The 26,107-nt window shown below is 38.7% G+C and overlaps 1 protein-coding gene across 13 annotated transcripts in view; it reads right to left on the bottom strand.

Moving 5' to 3' along the window:
- Window positions 1-26,107, bottom strand: part of LOC131167889 (OVARIAN TUMOR DOMAIN-containing deubiquitinating enzyme 12) — a 70,986-nt gene that overhangs the window by 44,183 nt on the left and 696 nt on the right. For 2 of the 13 annotated variants that reach the window (XM_058126939.1, XM_058126928.1), the window contains exons 2-4: window positions 18,298-18,426; window positions 17,684-17,915; window positions 1,600-1,673 (exon numbers count right to left, since the gene is read on the bottom strand). In XM_058126939.1, the coding sequence (XP_057982922.1) occupies window positions 1,600-1,673; window positions 17,684-17,848 (239 nt within the window). In that variant the 5' untranslated portion in view covers window positions 17,849-17,915; window positions 18,298-18,426. Of the gene's footprint in view, window positions 1-1,599; window positions 1,674-17,683; window positions 17,916-18,206; window positions 18,271-18,297; window positions 18,427-26,107 lie in introns of all 13 variants that reach the window. The other 11 variants (XM_058126932.1, XM_058126936.1, XM_058126931.1 and 8 more) reach the window with 6 other exon arrangements.

Below are 26,107 nucleotides of genomic sequence, written 5' to 3'. Positions count from 1 at the left end.
TCATCACTACCAATTAACTATGAAGAAAGCCTTGCGGAACTTGATAAACTTGAAAAAGGTAAAAGATAATCTTGCTGTTTGTTTTTTTTACATTTCTTAATTGTTTTATTCTAATTATTGTTTCACATTTCTTCTCTCTAATTCATTAACTTTTTTCTTTTTAATTCATTTCAGACTTTGATAAATTTGGCCTAAATTCTTCTAACATTAACACCGTCAATGATTTGTTGGTAAGATTATATATTTATTTCTGTTATGAACATTGTTATCAATTTAATTTTGTTTTCTTCTAACTTTCATTTGTTTTATTTTATTAGGAAGAATGAGTGATGCTTGTATACAGATCAGAGAATTGAAGCTGCAATTTTGAATATTGAAGAATGTGGATGACTTCAATTCTTTCAAAGTCGTAAATATTGATTTTCTTTTTGGGTGAAACAATTTTAATGTTTGTTGTTTGGTTTGTAATTTGATATATTTCATATTTTCTTGTTTATTTTGGATGTTTGTTTATTTTGGGCAATTAGGAACAGGAAGACTTAACTACTAAAGTTCCCAAGAATTTGCTTGGTTAAAATGATACGTAACTTGCACTATGATGATTTGCAGAAAGTGCTTGACAGAGAAGCTAATATGAACTAGGAACAAAAAGAAAAGAATATATGCTTTCATATTTTCATATCAATTATTATTTAAAAAGTTTCAGTAGGACTAGCAGGTTGCATGTTCTCAATTATTTTTTCATAATTTGTATGTTCTCAACTTGTCCAGTAGCAGTAGGTTCAATTCTATAAAAATTATGAAACAGAAAAATCAAAAGGTCCACTAGGTTCTCAATCTCAACAACCTATGCAAAAATTTCATTGTATATTAAAAAATTCGATTAAAAACCAAAAACCTTAACCAAACCACCAAAATTCGGTACCAAACCACCAAAATTCGGTTCTCCGTGGAGTAGCTAATTCAATTTCGGTTTCGGTTCACTAAAAATGAAACCGCAATTGGTTTTCAGTTCTCCACATAACCGAACCAAACAGAACTGAGTTCAGCCCTACTGCCTTGTATTCAGTTGAAGTTGAACTAAGAAAGGAGTTTTTTGGTCAGCCCCAACCATTTGGGAATAAAGCCTTAAGTATTTTTGTCTAGCTCTGGCTTTATTTTTGCCGCTCCACAATATCGGTAAAATGTCCTTGCATACGATCAAGTGTCACTTCTTTAAAATAAAAAATAATTTCACTACGTAATTCAATACCATGAGGTTTTCCCTATGCCTAGAGTAACTCTTTTTGCCACCCTCTCCTTGATTAACCTATAAGTGGATGACAAAACAACTAGCTAGTATTCTTGTGTAATTTTCAGTAAATTCTCTTCTAATATATTATTTCTATTGCCTTTTCCAAATAAAAACAAATAGTTAATTAAATGAACATATAAAGACATACTTGGTTAATTACATCACTTTGAAAGGAAAATGCCATATTTTAACAGCAGTCATTAGTATAAAAAAAAATTTTCATTTTTAGCCTCAACACATTCCTCAAAAAGGACATACTTCTCCAAATAACTCTCCCTTATATGATTGCCAAGAATAAGAAATACCTCTGGAGCAATCTTTGGTAATCCAAATTGGCTTCACTTAAGTTGGGAATGTAGGTATTTATCCGTGGAACATGCTGAAATTACAACAAATGAATGAAATAAGAAATTCACAAGAATATTTTTCATTGGAAAACGGATAAATAACAAAGTACATATTATCTATCAACATAATATTACAACCACAAGATCATGCAAGAACAATATACTGAAAAAGCATAATGAAACATTTCATATTTAGCAGCTCCATCATGTAGATTTCAACATAAGTTTTAATAAAGGACATTCACTTCATCGCACTCTCTCTTTCACTCTCCTCTATCTTGATTTCTATTATATTTTCTCTTTTGTGATAGCTGCGCTCACCAACTAGTATGGGGAAGAGAAATTCACGAAAATCTATCCAAATCAAAGGCAAGGCATGAAGGAAGGATTTTCTTTTATCTGTTTGAGAAGAATATTGTATGGAATCAATGAGCTCTTTGTTGGCCGAGAGATGGATCTGCAATTGTGTATCCTTAGTTTTTGTTTGATTGAAGGGCAAAGGGAGATACACTTATTGGGGGGGCAATCAGACCACCTTGAAGTTTCTTGATGTGCATTTTGAGTTTGAATAGAAAAAGTTCCATGTTTGTTCCCATGGTTTGAATTGGGGGATAAATGACAAAGTTAAGTTTGGGAGTGAAATGTGGGTTTGGAGGAGTTGAAATGTGAGCATCAGAGTGGAAGGTCTTTGAGATGTACAACAGAAAGCACAGCAGGAATGACTGGTGAAAGAGGCAAAATTGTCACCTCACCTTGTTTCAAGGTCTCTTCTCCTGTGAAGACAGTAGTTGACAATGATTAGTAGGTAATATCAGATCTCACCATTACTAGTACTGGGGTTTTAAAGGAGTTCCCCAGGCACAAATAGGCAGGTTGTTGGCAGTTCAAAATGTACAACGGCTGTTTCTGAGATCAAGGCTGCTTGTATGAGAGTGATTTAATCAAGTCTTGCAATGCACAAGCTTTTTGAGAAACAAAATTTTCATCTAGAGCTGTCTCCCCTAAATAAGTTTTTTGATAGGAATAGCAATGAGAATTTTTTTTGCTTATGGAATGGTCAGCCTGATTCATTCAATGGTCCTTGAAGTTGAGACAAGAGTTGTAAACGTGGAGAGTAGGTTGAAATTTTATTTTTATTTTTTTTTTAAAAAAGTTGAGGAAATGAGTCAGTGGAGGAGAGTACCTTGACAATAATTTTGGGTGCTATGAAGGATCATTATTGGATAAAAAATTCATGCGTGGCATGGTGTCACGAGCTAAGCTTGTTCAGGGCATTATGCTTGCCTGTGACCGCTTGCCTCGTGTGTTTGGGATGGGTTTCCATCATGTAAATACTAGTGTAGGGTTATTTTCCAGTATTTATTTCATTGTAAGCCAAATAAGACAGTATAACTCCTCGGTCACTTTGATGTTTCCTAGTGCCAGAGTGAGAATGGCCCAGAAAGCTCTTTAGGGGAGGGTGAGTGTTCATCAGTCATTGTAAAACTCATTAGCAATTGTCAACGTGCTTAGCCTACTTGCCTCCCTCGCCAAGTACAATATGTCAACGGATGATTTGTTAATGAATTACGTTTGCTTCAATATTTACTGCTTGGTTGCCACAGCTTTCATGAATTGATTATAATTTCCGCTGCTATCTGATTGAATGTTAATGAAAGTGCTTCGTGGATGAATGTTGGTAAACGATAGGCTGGCTAGTTAAGCAAGAGTGCTTTAGCTAGCACCGCACGGCCCTTCACAACGGTGTGAAAAAAGGCGGACCGTGACATTTGGTATCAGAGCCAAGGCTCAGTTGCTACGAGAATTCAGTTACCTTCGTTGTGGGATTTTGGAAAGCTTTGGTAAGTGACCATGGCACCAAACACTGCTGAAAGACTTACTGCACGGGAAGCACAGGTTGAAGAGACAACCAACAATATGGCCAACGAGATGGCCCAACTGAGGGGACTTGTTGATGAGGTGATGGGATCACAGCAACATCAAGCAAGTTTGACAAGTGAAATGTCAGAGGACTTTCACCACACTGTGGAAACTTTGCAGGCCCGGATGACTGATCTAGATGCAAAGGTGAATCTGATGGTTCTTGCTATGGGGAACTCCAACACTCCGGGAGTCAACAAGACCAAGGTGCCAGAACCCAGGACGTATGGGGGTGCCCGTGATGCTAAGGAGTTAGAGAACTTCTTATTTGATATGGAATAGTATTTCCGCGCTGTGAGGATGCCCTCGGAACAGGTGAAAGTGGATACTGCAACCATGTACTTGGTGGGTGACGCCAAACTGTGATGGCGTGCTAAGTACTATGACATTGAGAATGGAAACTGTGTAATTGATAGTTGGGCAGACTTGAAGAGAGAGCTCAAGGCCCAATTTTTTCCTGAAAATGTTGAGTATAATGCAAGGAGAAAACTGAGAGATCTCAAGCATACGGGGTCGATCAGCGAATATGTGAAACAATTCTCTGCTTTAATGTTGGATATTCGGGATATGTCGGAGAAGGACAAGTTGTTCTATTTTCTTGAGGGGATGAAACCGTGGGCAAGGACTGAGCTTCATAGACAAAGAGTTCAAGACTTGCCTACCGCACAAGCTGCTGCAGAACGCTTGACTGACTATGCTGGGGAGATAACCACTTCGTCCAAAGGATCTGGCGGAGAGGGAAACAATGGAAAGTCTTTCAAGAAAGGCAAACCCAAGAATGGGGGAGCCGACTATAAAGCATCAACCTCAAAGGAAGCGTCGTCGTCTCGAGGGTTCAACACACCCAAGGGAAAGAGTAAAATTGAGTGTTTCTTGTGTCAAGGTCCTCATAGAGTCTTTGAGTGCCCTCACAAAGCATCACTTAATGCCTTACAGGCTTCCATTATAGAACAGGCAGTGGAAGACGATGTGGAAGAGGATGATGCCCCGAGGGTGGGTTCAGTGCGGTTGGTGAACGCATTGGAAAAGCAGGCAAAAACACCGAAAGTTACACGAGCAAAAGGGTTAATGTTTGTGGACTTGAGGATAAATGGGAAGAGTACTCGCGCTATGGTGGATACGGGAGCTACTCATAATTTTGTTTCGCAGTTGGAAGCAGGAAGACTCAACTTATCCTTAGAGAAGGATACAGGACGCATGAAAGCAGTTAATTCTGTAGCCCAGCCTACTCTGGGAGTAGCCAAGCAAGTTACTGTGAAGCTTGGGCAGTGGGAAGGTCATGTGAATTTTACAGCAGTGCCATTGGATGACTTTCCAGTCATTCTAGGAATGGAGTTCCTAAGGGGAACGAAGGCAGTGATGATGCCTTTGGCTGGTTCCCTATGCCTGATGGGAGATCACCCGTGCATGGTGCAAGCTATTGCAACGAAAGGAGACGATGGGAAGTTCCTTTCAGCCATGCAACCCAAGAAAGGTCTGAGGAAGGGAGAGCAGACATATCTAGCCACGGTGGTGGTAGATAAAGAAGTAGGCAAAGAGCTGGTGCCTACAACTATCCAAGCGGTGTTGGATGAGTATAAGGAGGTGATGCCAGATAAGTTACCTCACGAATTACCTCCACTACGGGGTGTGGAGCATGAGATCGAGTTGTTTCCAGGGGTGAAACCACCTGCAAAAGGGCCATATCGGATGGCGCCTCCAGAGTTGGCAGAATTGAGGAAGCAACTTGATGAATTATTGGAAGCGGGATATGTTCGCCCTTCCAAAGCACCATTTGGAGCACCGGTGCTATTTCAGAAGAAACACGATGGGAGCCTGCGGATGTGTGTAGACTACCGCGCGCTCAATAAGGTGACAGTGCGCAACAAGTATCCTATTCCGTTGATTGCTGATTTATTGAATCAGTTGAGTCACGCCAAGTACTTCACTAAACTTGACTTGAGGTCAGGTTACTATCAGGTGAGAATTGCTGATGGGGATGAGCCGAAGACTACTTGTGTGACACGGTATGGGGCATATGACTTCTTGGTGATGCCGTTCGGGTTAACGAATGCACCTGCAACATTTTGCACCTTGATGAACCAGGTTTTCCTTGAATACCTTGACAAGTTTGTCGTGGTGTACCTGGATGATATCGTTGTCTACAGTTCCACTCTGGAGGAACATAAAGAGCATCTGCGGAAGGTGTTCGATAGGCTGAAGGGGAACAGTCTATATGTAAAGAAAGAGAAGTGCTCTTTCGCTCAGAAAAGCATCAAATTCCTTGGTTATGTGATTGACCAAGGTCATATCAGAATGGATATGGAGAAGGTAAGGGCAATTCAAGAATGGAAGATCCCAACAACAGTGAAAGAGTTGCGTTCCTTTCTTGGCCTTGCCAACTACTATAGGAAGTTCGTAGAGGGGTATTCACGGAGAACGGCCCCTATGACAGAACTACTAAAGAAGGGTCATGGGTGGAACTGGACAGAGGAGTGCCAGGTAGCCTTTGATGACTTGAAGGATGCCATGATGAGAGATCCGGTTCTGGCTCTTCCGGATGTCATGAAACCCTTCGAGGTACAGACAGATGCATCAGACTTCGCCCTTGGAGGAGTCTTGGTACAGGAGGGACACCCTGTTGCGTACGAAAGCCGTAAGCTTAGTGAAGCGAAGCGGAAGTACACAGCTCAAGAGAAGGAGATGTTAGCGGTGATACATTGTCTCCGTGTGTGGAGGCATTACTTACTTGGGGCAAGGTTTGTGGTGAAAACAGATAATTCAGGTGTTAGCCATTTCTTCACACAGCCAAAGTTGACACCCAAGCAAGGCCGATGGCAGGAATTCTTGGCAGAGTTTGATTTCTCATTTGAGCACAAGGCGGGGCGATTGAACCAAGTCGCGGATGCACTGAGTAGAAAGGCCGAACTGGCGGCCTTACAAATGGTAACACATCTGACTTCAAGTACTGTTACCACAACGATGCGGGAGCGCATCAAAGAGAACTTAGCCAAAGATCCAGTTGCGCAGAACTTAATGAAACTTACCGAAGAAGGGAAGGCACGACAGTTTTGGATGGAAGATGGATTGCTGATAACCCATGGTAACCGGCTCTTTGTGCCACGAGCAGGTGATCTGAGGAAGACATTGCTGAAGGAATGTCATGATACCATGTGGGCCGGACATCCAGGATGGCAGCGCACTTTGGCCTTACTAAAGCGGGGGTACTATTGGCCGCACATGCTTGATGATGTGGTTGATTATACCCGAACTTGTCTCACTTGCCAACAAGACAAGGTTGAGGGGAGTAAAACAGCGGGGCTGTTGGAGCCCTTACCAGTACCGTCCAAACCCTGGGAAAGTGTCTCATTGGACTTCATCACCAACCTGCCCATAGTGGGAGACGCAGGGTCTATACTTGTTATTATAGACAGGTTTTCGAAGTATGGTACATTCATAGCCGCACCGAAGTACTGTTCGGCAGAGGAGACAGCACAGTTATTTTTTAAGAACATTGTGAAATATTGGGGTGTTCCCCACGACATTGTTAGTGACCGAGACTCAAGATTCACTGGCAACTTCTGGACAGAACTTTTCAGAATCCTCGATTCACAACTAGAAATCTCTTCGAGTTATCACCCACAGACAGATGGACAAACGGAGAGATTCAATGGGCTACTTGAAGAGTACTTGCGCCACTTCGTCAACGCCAACCAGAAGAATTGGGTGCAGCTACTCGATGTGGCTCAGTTATGTTTCAATGCCCAAAAGTGCTCCACAACCAACAAGAGTCCTTTTGAGCTTGTTACAGGCCAGCAGCCGCTGTTACCTCACACAGTGGATGAGCCGTACAGAGGAAAGAGTCCCAGGGCGTATGTCTTTACCAAAGAATGGAAACGAAATGCTGAGATTGCCCGAGCCTACCTCGAGAAAGCTACTAAGCGGATGAAGAAGTGGGCAGATCAGGGGAGAAGACCGCAGCACTTCAACGTAGGTGACTTGGTGCTTGTTAAGCTCAATCCTGAACAAGTCAGGTCACTACGAGGACGAGATAGGAGACTACTTCGAAAATATGAAGGACCAGTCCCCATCTTGGCCAAAGTCGGGAAGGTCTCCTACAAAATTGACCCTCCGACTTGGATGAAAGTGCATCCTGTGTTTCACGTCAGCTGCCTCAAGCCGTACAACGCCGACACCGACGATCTAAGCAGAAATCAGTTAGCCAGAGCAGAGGTGAGTACAGTGCAACCTGACAGACGTAAAGTTGAAGAAATCCTTGCAGACAGAGAGTTCAAATCCTCAAGGAAGAAGCGGCAGGAATTCTTAGTAAAGTGGAAAGGCCTTGGTGACGAAGAAATTAGCTGGGTTTCGGCAGAAGACATGCAACCATTCGTAGACGAAGTTGAAGTGTACCTAGCGTCAAAGTCTATGGGGACGTCGACCGCATAAGTGGGGGAGAATGTCACGAGTTAAGCTTGTTCAGGGCATTATGCTTGCCTGTGACCGCTTGCCTCGTGTGTTTGGGATGGGTTTCCATCATGTAAATACTAGTGTAGGGTTATTTTCCAGTATTTATTTCATTGTAAGCCAAATAAGGCAGTATGACTCCTCGGTCACTTTGATGTTTCCTAGTGCCGGAGTGAGAATGGCCCAGAAAGCTCTTTAGGGGAGGGTGAGTGTTCATCAGTCATTGTAAAACTCACTAGCAATTGTCAACGTGCTTAGCCTACTTGCCTCCCTCGCTAAGTACAACATGTCAACGGAGGATTTGTTAATGAATTACGTTTGCTTCAATATTTACTGCTTGGTTGCCACGACTTTCATGAATTGATTATAATTTCCGCTGCTATCTGATTGAATGTTAATGAAAGTGCTTCGTGGATGAATGTTGGTAAACGATAGGCTGGCTAGTTAAGCAAGAGTGCTTTAGCTAGCGCCGCACGGCCCTTCACAACGGTGTGAAAAAAGGCAGACCGTGACACATGGCTATAATTTGGATCTCTTTGCATGTTGTTTCTCAGGTGTCTGATGCAATTTGGAAGGGGTTCCCATATTTAATGGTGGCGGAATTGATTTAGATGCAGCCAGTGGTCAAGTTAGGATGGACCAAGACAGCGCTACCAGAGGGGATGGAATTTTACTAGATCCCATTTTCGACAAAGTTAGAGATAAATGATAAGAATGAAGAAGCTCAATTTCTTTTGGAGAAAATGAACTTGAGATTAACTGCTTTCAGAAGTCAAAGAGTCGAGAAATGAGATGTTGGTGAGAGTAAGAAGAATAAAGGACAAAGCTGGATAAATTGAAGTGCACCAAAAACTATGATGGGAAGGGTCTAAAGAAGAGTTTCTTGTCTTAATTTATTGATTTTTTATTTTATTTTTCTTTCTCTTTTACCTGTGGGAACTTCTTGTTCTGTTGCAGTTTGTACTCATTTCTTTCTATCTTCATTAAACTCCTACCTAACCATTCTGACAAGTTAATTATGACCTACCCTTAATTCAAAAGAATACAAATAGAAATTCTACATTTATAAATCCTTGCAAGCTTAAATAAGTCCAGGGTGCCAAGTTGCCAACTCAATAATATGAAAGGACAGCATATCATTCCCATATCTATAAACATATTTTATTAGTCCAGAAATGGAAACTCACTTCTACAGGCTGGCCAAAAGAAGCGGTCGATGTTGGAAATGCCTTTCTTAGTGTGAGACTAGAGATGATAATGAACACTCCTTAAAGGGAACACTATAAATTTGGAACTAAATTCAACAGCAGGATGCTTAACTAGACTCAGTACTTCAATGTAAAATTCAGAATACAAGGAGTGAACAATTATTTAAATGAAAAATCATATAAAGAAGGGAAAGAAGACGAAGATGAAGAAGCACTGGTAGTTTCCCAGAAAACACTTAGGTCAATGACCAATGTGGAAGAAATTCTAATGATTTTATGTAGGAATATAAAAATAATCAAGTATCCAACCCAAAGTCATTATCAAAGAAAATAAGAAAACGTGAAGGCATTACAGTCCAACTGTACAATGATCACTCTATGTATGAGGTGCAAAGAAACAACAATAAAAATAATGTTGTGAATCAGAAATAAATTGAAGAATCAAATAAGAAAATACAGAACTTACAGTTAGAGATGAAAAGAAGAAGAAAAAAGCAGTAAGCAGTTTTCCTGAAACCCTTATGTACAGCTCAGGTCTGCCTCTTCTACATTAATAAGAATAAAAAGTTTTAAGGACAAAATACCCCACTCACACAACCTAATTACTAAAATAACATATTTTCTTCTAGTACTCCCCCTCAAGCTAGAGTTGTATAAATATCATCTAACCCTAGCTTGTTATAACCATTAGACAAAGTGGGCTTAAATAAAGGCTTTGTGAAAACATTGCCCAACTGATAACAGATTTCACAAATGGAGTCCTCACTACCTTCTTCAAAACAGCATCCCACACAAAATGATAGTCAACTTCAATGTTCTTTGTCCTCTCATGAAATACTGGATTGCTAGTGATATAAATGGCAGCTTGTTCATTACAAAACATATTTTTTGCTTTGTTATCAAGAATCCCATCACTGACTTAGGAGACTTCAGCCACATAAGCTTACTCACAGTAAGAGCCACAGCTAAGTATTCTAGTTCAGCACTAGATCTTGCTACAGTAGTTTGTTTGTTGCAACATTAGGTAACAAGATTACCTCCCACAAATGTACAGTATCCAATGGTAGACCTTCAATCTTCAACGGAAGTGACCTAATCCGCATCAGAGAATCCCATGATATCACATTTTTTATTACATTTATATATCAAACCTTTTCTAGGAGAGCCTTTGAGATAGCTCAAAATCCTACAAACAGCATCCCAATGTGGTTGCTTAGGATTTTTCATAGACTCGTCAACCCCCACAAAAAAAGATACGTCAGGCCTAGTGACAATCAAGTAGATCAACTTGACAATCAACAGCCTATATCAACGTTTGTCTTCAAAGTTTGGTCAGACATACCCAGGCAACTTCATGTTAAGATCCATAGGAGTATCAACTAGTTTAGCTCCCAACAAACCAGTCTCACTTAGCAAGTCCAAGGTATGTCAGGATAGATTAAACCCTTTTCTACACTGTACAATCTCAATATGAAGAAAGTAATGCACGGTTCCCAAGTCCTTGATTTGAAATTTAGTTTCAAGCCATAGCTTAAGATTTGCAATCCCACTCTGATCACTACTAGTAATGATGATATCATCAACATAAACTACAAGAAGTACCACTCTTGTCTCCTTTTTGCGGACAAAGACCAAATGATAAGAGTAGCACTAAATAAATCCAAATGTAGAGACCACCACACTAAACTTGTCAAACTAGGCTCGAGGAGATTGTTTAAGACCATAAATGGCCTTATGCAACCAACATATTTTACGATCCTCCCCTTAAGCAACATACCTTGAAGGTATAAGGGCCAATCAAATTAATTGTCAACAAGATCAATACATGAATAGAATTTAATTAAGCAACAAAAAGAAGGTATCAAAATAACCAATAAAATATGTTTGGGTGTATGATGGTATCCCTTGGCAACTAATAAAGCGTAAGCCATTCGATAGAGAAATCAGGAAGATATTTGATGGTGTGGACCCAATGGCACCCAACCAACTCCTCACCAGGAGGAAGATCCACCAAAGTTTCATGTGCCATGAGTGGCCAAGGCATCCATTTCTACATCCATTGTATGCTTCCACCTAGGTTAGCAAGGGCTTCAACATGTAAGGAAGGGATAGAAACAAGAAAAATAAACAAGGAAAAAAATGCATAGGCTAGGAATGTGTAGAACTAAAACATAATGAGCAATATGATAAGCAACTAAGGACTATCGAGTAAATATTTGAGCACCTTTCTGGTCAGCAATGGGCAAATCCAAGTTACATTGGGATGGATCTCCAAAACCAAAAGTCAGAATAGTGATGGGCAAAAGAGGTGGCTGCATGGTAGCAGTGATGTATGTGCTTGCTTTCCACTGTCCATAAACCCTCAGTTGTTTCTTTGAGTCACTAACTATTGCATTTGGAAGAGTAGAAGATTTCTAGAGAGAAAAAATAGTAGGAATAGGAGTATCAACACACAAGGAGGGATCATAAATTATTGATGGACTCAAAACACATTTATCCAAGGAGGACCTTACACAAGAAATAAAGTGTTCCTTCAAAAAAGGTGACGATTTCACTGACATATTTCTTGTGACAATAAGGAACATAACATTTATAACCTTTCTGAGCTCTTGGGTACACGATAAAGACATATATAACAAGGAGAGAGCTTGTCCTAACCAGTATGTGTAACATGAACAAAACATCTACACCCAAAGACACGAGGCACAATAGAGAACATGGATGTTTCTGGTTACATGATGGTGAAGGGACTGTATTCCTAGAGCAATGGAGGGTATCATATTGAGCAAAATATGGGTTAAGAAGAGCATCAACCCAAAAGGTTCTTGGAACATGCATATAAAGGAGTATAGACATAGTGCTATGTCAAGTGAATATCTAATTTTTTTTTTTTCAATGATTCCATTCTGATAGGGGGTATGCATACCTGATGTTTGATAAATAATCTCTTTGCACTAGCAAAAAGACAAAATCCTATTTTGAACAAATTCAAGTGCACTATTAGATCAAAAAAATTGAATGCTAGTGCCAAATTGAGTTTTTATTTCCTGGTAGAATTGAGTAAACACATTCAAAATGCAGACCCAGTCTTTTAACAAATAGATCCCAGTCATATGCGAAGAATCATCGACAAAAGACACAAGATATTGATGACTAGTCAAACTTTTTTACTCTACATAGATCCCAAATACTTGAATGAATAAGAGGAAAAAATGATTTATTACGAAACTTGATTCTAGAAGGAAAAGATGTCCTAACAAGCTTTCCCAACTAATACGCAAAAAATTCAAAACAAGAAACATACTTGAACATAGAAAAACTTGTAGTTTTTGAAGAGATGAATGACCCAAACGAGCATGGAACTAATCATGAGAAACACCATGTGTAGAAATTACGGAAGCGATATGACATGAACTAGATCTACTACCACCATCATCAAAATAGTACAAGTCATCCTCAAGCCCTCCACCAACCTTCTTCTTCATCTGAAGATCTTGAATAACACAATTAGAAGAAAGGGTCACATAATAGTTATGAGATTTTGTTAATTAACTAACTCATAACAAGTTCAAAGGAAATTTAGGCCCATTTAACACAGAGGAGAGAGGCATAGAAGGAAACAAGAGAATATTGCGACAACCAAAAACTAGTGTAACTAAGCCATCAGCAATAGTAACCTTAGAGTGTAAGTTAGTGGGTTTCATGAACTAAAATAAATTAGGACTACTTGTCATATGAGAGGACGCACCAAAATCAATAACTAGGGTGAAGAGGATGAAAAGGCAAGAAGCTTAAATGGACCAAGTGGTACTAGATGTAGAAGACTTCGGAGTTGTTGAAGCATGCAAACAAGATTGTTATACTCCTCTTGAGACACGGTAGATAATGTACTTAACTCCCTAGTGGAGTGGCCATATGCATTTGAAGTTTCAACAATAGAATCACCCTTAGCAAGAAACTTATAGGCCCAAGTGGGTTTCCCATAGAGAATTAGAGATCCCAACAATTGTCAACAATATTGTTTTCCTTACCACAATCTGTGCAAACGCAGGAATTGCCACAATGAACTCCTCATCTTGATACATTACCTCTGCCATGGCCGCTTCCCAAGCCCCATCCTTGTCCTCCAACACTTCCTTACCACAGTTGGTGGTAGTGCTAACCATGGCTAAACTATCATAGGAAGAAGCTTGAGAAGAAACTACTAGACATCTTTGGTGACACATTGGATTTTATCATATATGAGATTTGGGGATGGAATGGATTCAGTGTAAAGAATCAGATCACAAGGGGATTGAAACTCAAGACTCAACCCAGACAAAAAATTGGTGCGGGATTAGTCACGTGGACCATAAAACGGACACGTGGAAACCCGGTGCGTAATCCAACAAAAAAAAAAAAATAGCAGCCAAAAACTCTGCTCTATGCCTCTTAATCATCTTAACGTTAGTGCTAACTAGTTGATAGATGTTGAGTTCCTCCCACATACCCTTCAAAATGTTAAGAGTACTCTACCTTCTTGCTCATATTCGAAAAACTTCTCATATAGGTTCAAAACACGAGTTTGATTTTTATCTTGTAAGAAAAGCTTTCACAAAGATCATCCCATACAGCCTCGGCTGTTCTATAAAACATCGTGTCTGCAGAAATTTGTGGTCCATGCTATCCCACAACCACACTAGCAGTATATCATTCTCTTCCATCCAATCTTCATTATCCTTGGAGTTTGGAGACAAAGGAGAATGCAAACAAATACTTGGACTTCCCTTTTGCATTAATATACACAGGCACTGCTCGAGACCATAATAGGTAGTTGGAGGATCCTACCAATTTGATAGTCGTGATCTGTACATTAACCGTAGCCCCCTTTGTAGAGGTCATCAAAAGTTCAAAACCACCCCTTATACATTACAATCAGCTTACACCAGTATCACAATTAAATAACAAAGCAACTCTGCAAAATCAGGCAGCACAGAACAGCACTCCAAATCTTAAAAGTTCCAGAACTTCAACAGAAGCTACAGCCACACAGTATCCTAGGAGGAATCACAGGCATAAATGACTCCTGTCAAAGTTTCCATTGAGCACACAGAGCAAAGAAGACCACACTTTTGAACACATAGAACAGCGCAGATCACAGCAGAACACCACAGACACTTCACAACCAACCTGGCAGCAGCTAGAAGCATAGGCAGGCATGAAAACAGCAATTACAGCATCATAACAGTATCATCACTGGACCAGCCGTCAAATGAAGCATCAGAACAGCAACAGCAGCTGTCTGCAGGAAACAGTAGGATGCTGTCTTTACATGAGCAAACTACCACAAGCCACAGAACACGCACAAGAGTGGCTCACAGCTGAGAGGAGAAGGATACAGCCTATTTAGTTGTGGAAAATAACTTTCATTTTCTATTTTAGTTTGCCAAAAAAATTGCAAAAAAGTTAGCTAGTTCTTTATTTTTACAACATTTCTATGAAATAAATGAACAACAATTAAAAGTTTTGGCAGTATTTGCCCAGGGAAATAGCTTTGTTTTTCATTTCTAATTTTCAAATAGTAACAAAAATGCCACCTTGTTTCCAATTTTCCAAATTTATACAAGATTTGGAAAACATCTTTTATTATTTTATAGATCTTACTTTGCATATAGTATGGAATTCGGATCTTGGACTTTAATTTATGGGGATTATGTATTAGGTTTCTTCCAAATCCACACAAATCCAAACCTCAAAATTCATGATCCCAAATACTACATAGCTACCTTATATAATTTTTATAAATTCAAAAAATAACTTGTCTTTTTTCAATTATTATGAAATCTAGAAATAAAAAATGAAAATTTGTTTTGCACATCTAAACAAATCTTTATTTTCTACCCTTTTACTATAACTCTTGAAAAACTAAAACATGGGAAAAAAAAATTTAAATTCTTCAAAAAACTGAAAAATGGAAAATGAAAAATGTTTTCCGCAACTAAACGGGCCCTAAAAAGTCCTAAACAACTCTCAAACCAACAAAAAAAAAAAAACATCTACTTTAAGCGTTGACAAGGGAGAGAAAAGGAGGGTAAGAGAGGGCTGGGACTACATCAGATTAATCAATTTCACAGAAACCTGATTCAGAATTTAGGGTTTAGGGTTTTGGGTATTAGGATTTAGGGTTTAGGATTTTGGGGTTTAGAGTTTAGGTTTTAGGGTTTAGGGTTTCTAACACTAATACCATGTTGTAAATCTGAAATAAAAAAGAGAGAACTTACGGTTAGAGACGACGAGAAGAAGAAGAAACTAAATGAGCCCTAAAATGCCCTAAACAACTCTCAAACCAAAAATAAATAAAAAATAAACCTCTACTTTAAGCGTTGACAAGGGAGAGAAAAGGAGAGTAAGAGAGGGCTGTGACTTCATCAGATTAATCAACTTCACAGAAACCTGATTTAGGGTTTAAAGGTTTTGGGTTTTAGGGTTTAGGGTTTGAGGATTTAGGGTCTAGGTTTTAGGGTTTAGGGTTTCTAACTCTAAAATAACTAAAATAACTTTTTTTACCGCAAAAGAAGAGATTTCATTAATAGGAGAAGAATTTACAAAGAAGAAGAAAAAGACATCTCCCGGAAAAAATTCTGGAAGAAACCAGAAGGAAAAAACTAAAAAAAAGGACAAAGAAAGAAGAGGAAAAATCAAGTCAAAAGATTACTCCAATCTCACTAAACTTCCAAAAAGCAAAATCCCTTAAAAAAACCCAAACCCAACTGATGTAGGACAAGTATTAGAATTCAGCGATAAAGGGAGATTAGAGAGAATTAGGGAAGAGAATGAGAAGAGAAGGAAAGAAGATGCAGCAGGACAAAGAACCAGAACAGAAGAATAAGCAGGGAGAGAAAAGGACAGAAAGAGGAAGCAGAACAGAACAGAGATGGGGGAGGAAGAAGAAGAAGAAGTGGAAGGAGAACCTGCAGAGAGAGAGAGAGAGAGAGAGAGAAAGAGGGAAACTGCAGTAATTCTGAATTCGAAATGATAATTGTACAACAATTTAAATCTCCAGCACTTTTACCCACTACTACTAACACATATTTACAAAGTAACTCCAACTAAACAAGTAATTACAAAATATCCTGAAAGTACTTAAAATACACAAATAAACCCAAAGTAGCTAAACTTTTAAAATATCTAAATTTACTAATTTTAAAAATAAAAACCCTGATTTCTAAATCTTCAAACAAAATATTGTCACACAGAATAATTCGCAAGCAATCCTCCATTACCAATGCACCATAAATAGGCAAAGTAGTGAATCTTTTCCAAACCAGCTGTCATTTCAATTTTTTTTTCCCCGAAAAAAAAAAATCATGCATTACTCTCCAACCATAATCCCCACGACACTGCCAAAATACCACATTTCCCTAATACACAACCCTATCTTCCCTCCTTCCAAAACCCTCAAATGAAGTAGCCACCAATTCCTCCGCTAACGCAGGAAACACCCAACTCCCAAAACACCAAATAACTTATTCCAAATCCTCCAAGCAAAATCACAATGCAAAGAACAAAAAAAAAAAATGAGATGCTGTTTCAGAATTCAAATAATGCACACAAACATCAGTAGATAGAGCCTTCAAAGGTCTCCTGATCTGCAACAAGTTATTGGTACTGATTTTATTAAGCACAACCAACCAGATAAAAGTATTACCTTGTGAGGGTACTTTGGCCTTCCAAATATATGAATATAGAGGGAAAAAAAAATTCGAATGGATCAAGAACTCAAAATATGATTTGTAAGAATAAACCCTCGAATAATCCAAAGACCGAGACCAAACATCCCTATTTGAAGAAAGATGACAATTATTCAATAAAGACGACCTCCTGAAATGGAAATTCCAAGAGACCAAAGGGCTAACCGAATCAACCGCAAAGAAGGAAATCACGCTATGCTGCTCTAAGCTCAATCAGAAGAGACAAGGAAAAAATGCGGATAAGACATCATTTCCCAACCATCTTTCCAAAAACAAATTTGAGAACCCCTCTCCAGCATAAATTTAGTGTGAAGAATGAACAAGGGATCTAAGAGATAGATCTCCATGGAATCTCCAAAGAAGATCTTAAACTAACACTGGTATTCCAACCATTCTCACTCAAATAACATATTTTCTTCTAACAAATAACAACCATGCTTTCATCCAAGGGAGAGGAAGAAACTAGGTGGAAAAAGAAGAAGTCAAAAAAAATAAATTCTAAATGATATTTGAACGTCTAAATCTCCTTAATTGCAACTTAGCAATAACCTACACTTATGTAACAATAGTTTTTCATCAATATTAGAAAAGAATATGTGGAAAAAGCCTTTTAGTTTTAGTACCAAAAAAAGTGTTGAGCACTAAAAAGAATTACACCAAAAAAAAAAAGGACTGACTCTACAAATCAAAATAAAAAATTTCATAAATTAAAGCATTAAGAATAATCAAGTATCTTACAGGAACAGATGCCAGATTGGAAAGGCGTCTAGCAATTGCACCATCTACCTCAGCAAACTCTTCTGAGAGAACAACAGCAATCATCTGGTCATCCTCAACATCCTGCTGGCTGCTTAAGGAAGTCGAGCTAGAACATTCACCCACCATCTGAGTTCCGTTTCTCATAATGTAGCCAGACAATAGCTGAGAACTTCACTAAATATCAGCAACACAATACAACCCAGCTAGTGAACTGCACAAGTGAATCTAAGCCAAGTCACTGCTATTTTGCAAATGCACACTTGAAGATAAAGAAGAAATAACTTACTTCAGGTCTGATTGATATTGACAGAATATTTCAGTGACATTTTGAAAGGTAAAAGCTAAAAAGTAATAATTTTACAAACAGAAAACATGTAAGAAAACAACTTGACAGTACATTTCTAAACACTTTGCAAACAATGTGAGATACGACGCAAATGTCCATCAACATATTTCTAAAGCTAAATCAAGATAGTGAGAGGCTGAAACCATGATGATATACCAATAAAATAAATAATCAGCCCAAGATCATTTCAGCATATAATAGCATCTTCATCACACAGGGCCTGTACACGTCAAACATCAGTGATTACCTTATCAGTGCAAGCTGAGATTAACAAAGAAACTTAGATCTATTGAGTAATGATGAATGATGCAAGAGGTCCCCACTAAATGGTAAGAACAAAGTTGCCTCCAAACACTTTCCCTCCCTTTGTCTTCCCCTGGAACCAACCAAAAATAAAAATCTATATTATAATTTTTAAAAACTGTACAGATGTATGTCAACACCCAAGAGCAAAACATTTGTTTGGACTAAATTACCCATAATTTTTTCTTAAAATTACTTCAAAATAAAAGTATTCTTAACTTTGACTTAGAATTGGGTCTAGCTTACAGCAAGTAAAAGAGGGGGAAAAAAAGGAAGGGTAGTTAAGGTTTGTGCAGGAATTTAATATGGTGGCTAAGGATTCAGGAACAACACTCATTTGTGTGGAGCAAGGTTGTCACAGTGGGAAGTAAAAAGATTCATCAGCGGTGTGAAGATGCAATGCAGATCACCAGGCCCGACTATGCATCATTGGCCATTAATCCTTTGCACTTCAGTTCAGATGTGGGCCATGTGGCTAGGGTTTCTATGGAGGATGGTTGCATGAAGATGATGGATGGACTGCCATGTGATGTACGACAAGAAGCAGACCTTGGGAAGATCCTTGTTGGAGAATAATTCAAAAGAATTGGGTCTATAGGTTGTTGGGTTTAGTTATTAGTTAATTGCACGTTTAGTTTAATAAGTATAGGATTATGTGAATTTGGCAGCTTGTTTGTAATATTTGTGTAATTTAGGGGTTTGCAATCTCTTCCAGTTTTAGGAGTATATGTGTAATTTCACGTGTTAGAGTCTTTCTTATAAATAGCATGTGAAAGTCATGTAGAAGGTGGTTGTTGAATTTGAATTTGAAAAGTTGTTTGATTCCCCTTGTATCTCCTCTCTCTCTCTTCTGCCTTCTTCCCTTCTCCTCTCCTACACATTCTTTCATGGCTGCAAATCCTTGATACAGTCATCATTTGGAATCAAAGCCCAAAATTGATCTCCATTCTGCCATATAAATTCCCCCATCTTTTCCTTTCACTAATGTACAATCAGCAGAGAAGACATCTCCTTAACAAAATCTGGGAATCTTCAGGCAAAAAAAATATACACAAAATGTAAAAGACAGCAAAAGTAAATCAGCACGCCCAAAGAAGAGACTGCCAATCACACTGAACATTTGCAATACACATCCCCTTGAAATTTCCATTGCCCACACACCATAAAGAAGCCATAGAAAGAACCTTTTCCCACACCAACCAATATGGTAACTTTTTCCTTGAAAATATACACAAGTTACATTCCCACCACAAGCCCCAAAAGACTCCAAATAAAGCACCATTCCATATTGCAATTCCTTCCTTCTTCCTACCAAACCCCACAAAAGATATTGCCAAGAACTCCTCCACTGTTCTAGGACAAACCTAGCTTTCTCCAAAATAATTGAATAGCTTGTTCCACACCTTCCAAGCAAAATCGCAATGCAAGAAAAGGTGTGAAACAGATTTTGAACAATCAAAACAAATCAATGCATATATCAAGAGAGGAGGCTTTAAAGGTCTCCTCATCTGTGGCAAGTCATTAGTATTTATCCTATTAAAGCACAACCTACCAAAGAAACATTTTGATTTTAGAGGGGATTTTGACCTTCCAAATAACTTTGCAGACTGGAAAGGAGAAATTGGTACCAACCAAGAATTCAAAGAAAGACTTACAAGAATAAACACCTGAAGAATCCAACAACCAAGATGGACTATCATCTTCAGAAGATACTCTACAGTAATTCAACATAACCAACAAAGAAGATAACTAAATAGTTTCCCTATCATTCAAGGCTCTCCTAAAGTGAAAATCCCAAGACAGTAAAGGACCGCCTGGGTCTATACTAAAAGATGAAATGGGATTATTTTGCCTTGAGCACAAGCAAAATAGGCGAGGAAAAGAGGTGGAAAAAAGAACATTCCCCAACCAAAGGTCTTTCAAAAAACGGATATTACAGCCCTTACCCAAAACAAATTTGTTATCGGGAATAAAGAGAGGGTACATATGGGAAATCACTTTTCACAAGCTTTCCGAAGAACATCTAGAAGTCAAATTAGTATCCCACTTATTCCCCTCAAGTCCAAATTTACTTTCAATAACTTTATGCCACAAGGAAGGAACCTCTAGCAGGTACTTCCAAAGCCATTTAGCTAGAAAAGTTGTGTTCGTAGACACCAAATTTCCAAGACCCAAACCACTCTCCCTCTTAGTCCTACAACCCACCTCTCAACTAACCAAATGATAATTAAAACCCCCTACCCTTAACTAAAGAAAGTCTCTCATAATTCTCTCTATCTTGCTATTGACTCCTATTGGAATTTTTAAAATAGGAAAAAAAAAAAGCCACACACACACACACACAACAAAATACTAGAAAGACAAGCCTAATTAGAGTAATCCTCCCTCCCAAAGAAAAAAGGGCCCACTTCCACCCATCTAAACGCTTGGACACTCTCTCCACCACCAAATCCGGACAACTGATTTAGGATTACCCCCCAAAGGAACCCTAGATAGGGCAATTGCCACCCCAAGTCAACACACCACATCACCAAGGCTAATGCCCTAGCACTATTTGCAAGCACATTAATAGCCATGATACAAGTCTCTCCCACATTAATCTTAAGCCCCAACACCCTTTCACAAGTTTGAAGAAGCCCCAATATATTTAGGAAGAAAGGCTTATGATCCTCTAGGAAAAAGATAGTATCATCCGCAAACTAAAGGTTTGACACCATGATCTCCCTACCCACTCCTAGACCTTTTACTAAAACTCTATCAACCACAGGCCTGCAAACGAGCCGAGCCATAGCTCTACGCATTTATTTATAAGCAAGCTCGAGCCGAGCTCAAGCTCAACTCAAGTTTAAAATTTTTTGTTTGAGCTCGGCTCGTTTAGCATATATATAACTCGAGCTCAGCTCGAGCTCAATTCAACTAAAGCTCATTTCATATATAAACAAGCCAAGCCGAGCTCGAACTCAGCTCAAACTTGGCTCGACTAAAACTCATTTCAAACTAATAAACAAATCAAGCCACTAATTAATTAAATTAATTGATAAATAATAAATATAATTTGAGAAAAATATATTTTAAAGTAAAAAATATAAATCAAATATTTAATGTGATTTATATTGATTTTGTTCATGAGCCTAATAACGAGCTAGTTCACGAGCTCAATGTTGAGCTAGTTCATGAGTTGCTAAACGAGCCGGCTCGAGCTCGCAAGCCTAACAAGTCAAGTATGAACTAGCTCAAGTTCGACTCGTTTAGTTGACGAGCTCGAAATTTGAGCTCGAGCCTGGCTCATTTAACTTAATAAACGAGTTCGAACGAGCTACTATAGAGTCCAGCACCAAGTAGCTCACGAGCGGCTCGACTCATTTGCAGTCCTAATCCACCACCTTATCAACCATCCTACTCAAAACATCAGCCACTAACACAAATGAAAATGAAGAAAAAGGATCCCTTTGCCTAATCCCCTCATGGCCCTAAACCAAGATTTAGGCTCACCATTCATCATCACCACAAAATTCACATAGACATACAACCTTTCACCCATCTTCACCATCTCTCTCCAAACCCCTTCCTCACAAAAATCTTTTCCACAAAGTTCCAGCTCCTCTTCCTTGAGTCTCCTAGGTCTCTCGCACTCCAAATAAAAATCTTCATAATCTAACTCTTTTACCTCTCTTCCCTACACCCTTGCCTCCCACATAATTAGTTGATGAAACTAATTTTTTCAATTCTTTCTAAACCTTCTTCTTCCTCTTCTTATACGTTTTAAGACTCATCCTCACCCTTGCCTCTTGGCTCACTAATTTTAAACACAAGTCATCAAGGAGTTTTTGTGGCTCTCTATAGTCTCTTTGTCTCTCTTAGCTTAAAACCATACGCATCTCCCCCACAAAGACCCTCCCTCCCTTAGCATAAAACATCATGAGTAACAATAGGACTAAATAGGAAAGGGAAGGCTACATTTTTTTTAAAAAGGACGTACAATGGTGTCCACCAAATTAGGATTATACTTAGGGATAGGGACCAAAGATCCCTTAACAACTAATTCTTATCCTAGTGCTTAGAAAAGCCTTAACCCTTTTATGCAACCTTAGAGATCATATTAGGACAATGACTTCAACAGCCTTCCTCAAGCTATTGTTCTTTCAGAAGCATAAGATCCTCAAAATCAATGCCTATGCCACCCCATAACTGTGACAGAATATCCTCCCCTTTAGGAACAAAATCTGCTCTCAATTGGTCAACCAACAAGCCTTTCTCGAATTCACACAAAGTGATCAGCTCATGTTTATAATCAAAAGAACAATCATCCTCTGTTTTGACATTATCCATACCCCTTGGTTCCTTCCTATGATCAAATAACAAAATTACGAAAGCATTATTGACACAAGTTTTCTTTCTCCAATCATTTGCTAGGTCCTTCTCTATGGAAGAGCAATCTCCCTCGATGGGGAAATTTTTTAATGCTAATCATTATGCCAAACTCCCCTATTTTCTTCTAAGTCCTGCACTTCCCTCACAAGTCACAACAACGGCCCCTCCCTTGCCAAAGGAGATCCACCTTTAGCCACTCCAACAACCTCACCACCAATGTTGCTCATCTCATCTAATTTAGAGAGGTCAAACATTTTTCTTTCGTGGGCTCAAGACTACCAACTTAGTGGGACTAAGTTTCTTTTTGTTCACAACCCACTTATAAATAAAAATACTTGGTCCATACCAAGAACGCCCACGAGCTAAAGGCTCAAGATTGCTGGAGGTTGGTAGCCCATTTAAAAGTTTAAATTCTGAATTGAAAAGCTGTTTGCCGGCAGATCATGAGGGTTCAATAGAAAAATTAGGAAAAAAATTTTTAATAAGAAAAGAAGATAAGGAGCAACGTACGGAGGCAAAAAGTCCACCAAATAACAAAAAGTATATATTATAAAGAAAAAATAAATAAAAAAAAAAAATAAAACTAAGCAATATTAGCCAAGGAACCCCCCTTTCAAACCCTTTCCATCATAGTTTACCGGAGATCCTCCACCTAGTCATCAGAACACCCTAAAGTACGTCGGCAAGAGAACACCCCACTGAAAGCCTCTGAAAGAAGCTCACCTAATCCCCCTACACGGCAGGCCTTTGAATGCTTGCGGATTCACAATCAGCATAACGGAAACTATGATTCACATTATCAACAAACTAGTCATAACCCAATTGATAAATCCATAGGAGCAACGAGGAAGGCTCAACATCCTAAACTCTTTTCTCCCTCAGTGATACGTAAATTTTGTATTTTCCCTCCTTTGACAGCCTTCTCTAGGCAAAGGAATCTGCCCCTCCCATCCAACTGCAATTTCTAACATATCCTCCCACTACTATGAGAACCAATCCCTCCGACCCACCTCAAGGCCTCGACTTCCAGCACACAACATTGCCATCAATCTAAAAACTTACCAGAACTCATCCTTTTTCATCAAGATTAAGGATACAAACCTCAAAAGAATCAAGGTGAATCACGATGAACACCTTTGCTCAACCTTAGGATTGGAGTGAATCTCCATTTTACTTAACTTGGTGTGTACACATCACTATATGTGTGTGTGTGTGTGTGTTTATGCAAATTTATATAGTAATGGTATATGCATTATTAGCTTGGAAATTGAACCCAAAAAAAAGTAGAGTAGGAATAGTGGTAACTCATAGCCTCAACGTAAGTTGAGGTCTCAAGTTCAAGTGTGGGTTGTGTAGTTTTCTCACCTTTTAGTAAGGGGTTGAATTGAACCGTTGCTAACCCTAGTTTAGTCCAATCCATGCCAGTTCAAAGTTGGTTCCTTGAAGTTAAAAAAGGGTTTAGCTCTTTGAAAAATGGTGTTATCCTCAAACTTCTCAAGGCTTGTAGATGAATGGGAGTTCAAGCCACCCTAATAAGGTCATTCTGCAATTGGAGGAATAGTTGGCTACATCTTCATCACAAAAAGGGGTGATGGGTCTTGGATAGCATGTTGCAGTAAAAGCTAAAACTGGTTTATGCAATTATGGGAGTTTAGTTGATGTTTTTGCTTCCTTAATGGGTAAGAAATGTTGTCGTGATGAGAGACTGTCAATCAATATTTGTTGATGGGGGATGGATAACGAAGGATCGGGAAGCATGTGGGGATGATGTTCATGTTAAGCTTGGTGTCATTCGTAGTGATAAGGGAAATAGTTATCATAAGGCTAGGGGCAATAAGGTTTATTCTCGTCGAAAAGACATGCAGCCAAATGTTACTATTCAAAATGGGGATACAAATGGAAGCTAGTAAAGATCAGGAGAAAAACAATGGGGAGGTATGTCAAATAATGAGAGTGAAGTCACCAATGAGTTTGTCTTTGATGACTTTTTGTTATTGGTTTCGGGAAAAAGATGGGTATGTGTCTAATCTTGCTTGAGAATATATCACATCTGTCACCATCTCCAACTGAATGTTTGGACGAAGTTCTTATTTATAAAGATGGACTAACAACAGTGTACAAATGAGATTTTGCCCAATACTATGGAGAAAAATAACGGAAAGGCTCTAGAAGCCCAATAACTATTGGATAAGATGGGACTATAGTTATCTAGTCCTGGAGGAAACAAAGTTCATCTAAATGGTGGTATAAGAAAAGTGAAGAATGACCATCAAAATTTAGCAGAGCTCACAATATTCTACGAATTACAATGATTGGGGTTTGAAGAGGGGGTAATGCAAAAGATGAGCATCAATGGTAATGAACAAAATAGTAGAACAGCATAGGTGCTACCTCGGGCAAAAATAGGAAGAGAAACATATAGGAGAGGCAAGGGAAAGAAAAAAAAAAGGAAGAAGAAGAGATATGAAAATGGATATTAAATTGGGGGGTGCAAAACAAACATGTTCAATTCTCAATTTTAATTCATCAAAATACTAACTCCCATCCTATTAACTCACAACCAAGAATATCAAACAAAATAGAAGACTTTCTGGGCTCTCTACTTGGAAAAGAAAGAATGATATTTGTTGTGCTTAAATAGAAAGTTGGGCAGTCGACTAGGTCACCCTAGACCGGTAGACTAGTCAACTGGTCCATCCCAATACGAACGATCAACTAGTCCATAGGTCGACCAATCCAACCCTTTAGAAACTCCAACAATCTGTTTAGAACTGCAACGGCTAGTGATAGACTAGTATAGGGTGATGATATTTCTTCCTTTTTGATATTTAATGGTCATACATCTTCTTGGGATTCATTTTCGCATAACTTGGAACTTCCTTTTTTATCATTGTTGTTGGAGAATTTTCTTCTGGACTCTTCCTTCCTTTAGGTGGGATTGTCATTCTTGGTCCCTTGATTCTTTTGGGATTCATTCTTGCAAATTTTTTGTTGAACATTTCACTAGTGCTTCTATGTCCTTTCCACTCCATTAAAGTATTTGGAAGGCCAAAGTTCCTTAAAAAATCAAGGCTTTTATTTGGTTGGTTGTTCTTAATAAACACCAACTATCTATTGCAAAGGGACCTTCAAAAATCAAGGGTTTTATGTAGAAATCTTATTGTTCCTTTGTTTTTTGTATAGGAGAATTGCTTATTCTCCTTTTTTGTACATTTCTTCTATTTGGTTGAAATCATCTTTTGTTATTCCAAAAAAAAACACACACACAAAAATTGATGAAATCTATGTGAGAGTAGATCCACTTAACAAGCTTGACGGTGAATCACTCCAGTCTCACTTTGGTTGGTGATGTAGGACAAATTTGGGATCTAGAATCCAGATTT

This window comes from Malania oleifera, chromosome 11, assembly GCF_029873635.1.
Source record: "Malania oleifera isolate guangnan ecotype guangnan chromosome 11, ASM2987363v1, whole genome shotgun sequence".
In the NCBI taxonomy this organism is placed as follows: domain Eukaryota; kingdom Viridiplantae; phylum Streptophyta; class Magnoliopsida; order Santalales; family Ximeniaceae; genus Malania; species Malania oleifera.
This window is presented reverse-complemented; position numbering and strand designations above follow the sequence as displayed.